Genomic DNA, 1,553 nt, shown 5'->3' with positions numbered 1-1,553 from the left:
CAGATTTGTCAAGCTGTAATGTGTTTTAGTATCTAACTGCACATTTCTACATAGCAGAGTTATATTGAACGATGCTATTAAGCAGTACTACACAGGAAATGTAGTGAACTCTATTTCAGAACCTAACTTGATTCATTTTAATTTTCTAGATACATTGGAGAATATACCATTTTGCCAAGTGCAACTCACACTTCTATATTTTACTTTCTCTGGTATGCTCTGGGCTTTTAACAGCTGTTTTCACAGCTTCCATTAACAAGAAGTCTATCCTTCAGTAAGGATTGCAGAATTTAAAGATGATCAAAAGTCTCTTCTCACAGGGAGCAGCTACCCTTGTTTTCCAGTGCTTTCTCCAGACTGTTTCAAGTGATGGAATCTTTTAATTTGTCTTGAAGAACTTTCACTGTGATATATATATTTAATTACATAGGGGGAAAAAAATCTACTCTTGTGCGTATATAACTTCAGGTGGGTGGAGCTGAACTGAATGTATGTAAAATTTTGATAGCTCCCTGGCTGATCTACCAGAAAACATATTAATCAATGCCTGTTTTGTTGAGGTCTTTTTAACGCTTGTTTCTTCTAATGATTTTGTTCCAGAGAAGAAATTAATTGTTGCCAAGGAAGTCCTTGCTACAACACTGAGGTGCACTTCTTGCACTTATTTGAATTATCAGATTCAGGATAATGCCACAGACTTCACTGGTCTTACAGGTTTGTGTGCTTCATCAAAGATAAGAATCAGGCCTCGAGATGCTTTTTTTTGCCCTACAGGCCTGTATTCTTCATCCTTCCAGAGTTACAGAACCACCTGCACTCTGTTGTAGAGCTCAGGAGTAGCAGTGATTCTTCTTCAGTATCTAATTTGGTTATCTGAGTTAAAACAGGAGATACTTCAGGCAAAAAGTTATTAATGCCTCTGTGGAGCATTCAGATATTGAAATCTTTGAAAAATGCTTGCTACGCATTGCTTAGAACGCATAGGATGTGATTAGGGGAATGACACATTTCTGTGTTAAGCCTATTTTTTGTTCGGTTTTTGTGTGGAAAAGCTAACTGAAGACCACAAGTGGTCTGACTGAGGACTTCTGAATCCTCTTGTTAATGTTGTTCTCTCAAATTTGAAACACTGCTCCCCCTCCCTGCAAGGTACCCATGGCAGATGGCCATCCTTCCTGTCTGAATGGTGACGGGCTTTCTCCAGGCTGGCGAGAATGTTGTTCCATAGGACCATCCAGTCAAGGAGGACACACGAAGGGGCCTTCCACCATTCTCTTCTGAGACAAAGCTTAGCAAGTAACTACAACAGAATGGAAGTCTGGTCAATTTAAGAATTCAGCAGAGAGGCTTCTACTGTACCTAGCGGATCGGAACTTGAGCTCATGGTAACACTGCACAAAGCTGTGATAAATGAAAGTGATTGGCAAGGCTAGTAAAACAATGCCACTAACCACACAAATTCCTCCAAGAATTCTTCCTGGTACAGTGATGGGACACATGTCACCATAACCAACCGTGGTCATTGAGATGATCACCCACCAACAAGCAGCAGG

The 1,553-nt window shown here is 40.2% G+C and overlaps 1 protein-coding gene across 1 annotated transcript in view; it reads right to left on the bottom strand.

The window, feature by feature from the left end:
• Positions 1–1,322: 1,322 nt before the first annotated feature.
• Positions 1,323–1,553, bottom strand: part of KCNG3 (potassium voltage-gated channel, subfamily G, member 3) — a 3,601-nt gene continuing 3,370 nt past the window's right edge. The window contains exon 3 of the mRNA XM_010004967.1: positions 1,323–1,553. Within this exon, the coding sequence (XP_010003269.1) occupies positions 1,323–1,553 (231 nt within the window).

The sequence above is a fragment of the Chaetura pelagica genome, unplaced genomic scaffold (assembly GCF_000747805.2).
Source record: "Chaetura pelagica isolate M959 unplaced genomic scaffold, ChaPel_1.0 scaffold13, whole genome shotgun sequence".
Classification (NCBI taxonomy): Eukaryota; Metazoa; Chordata; class Aves; order Apodiformes; family Apodidae; genus Chaetura; species Chaetura pelagica.
This window is presented reverse-complemented; position numbering and strand designations above follow the sequence as displayed.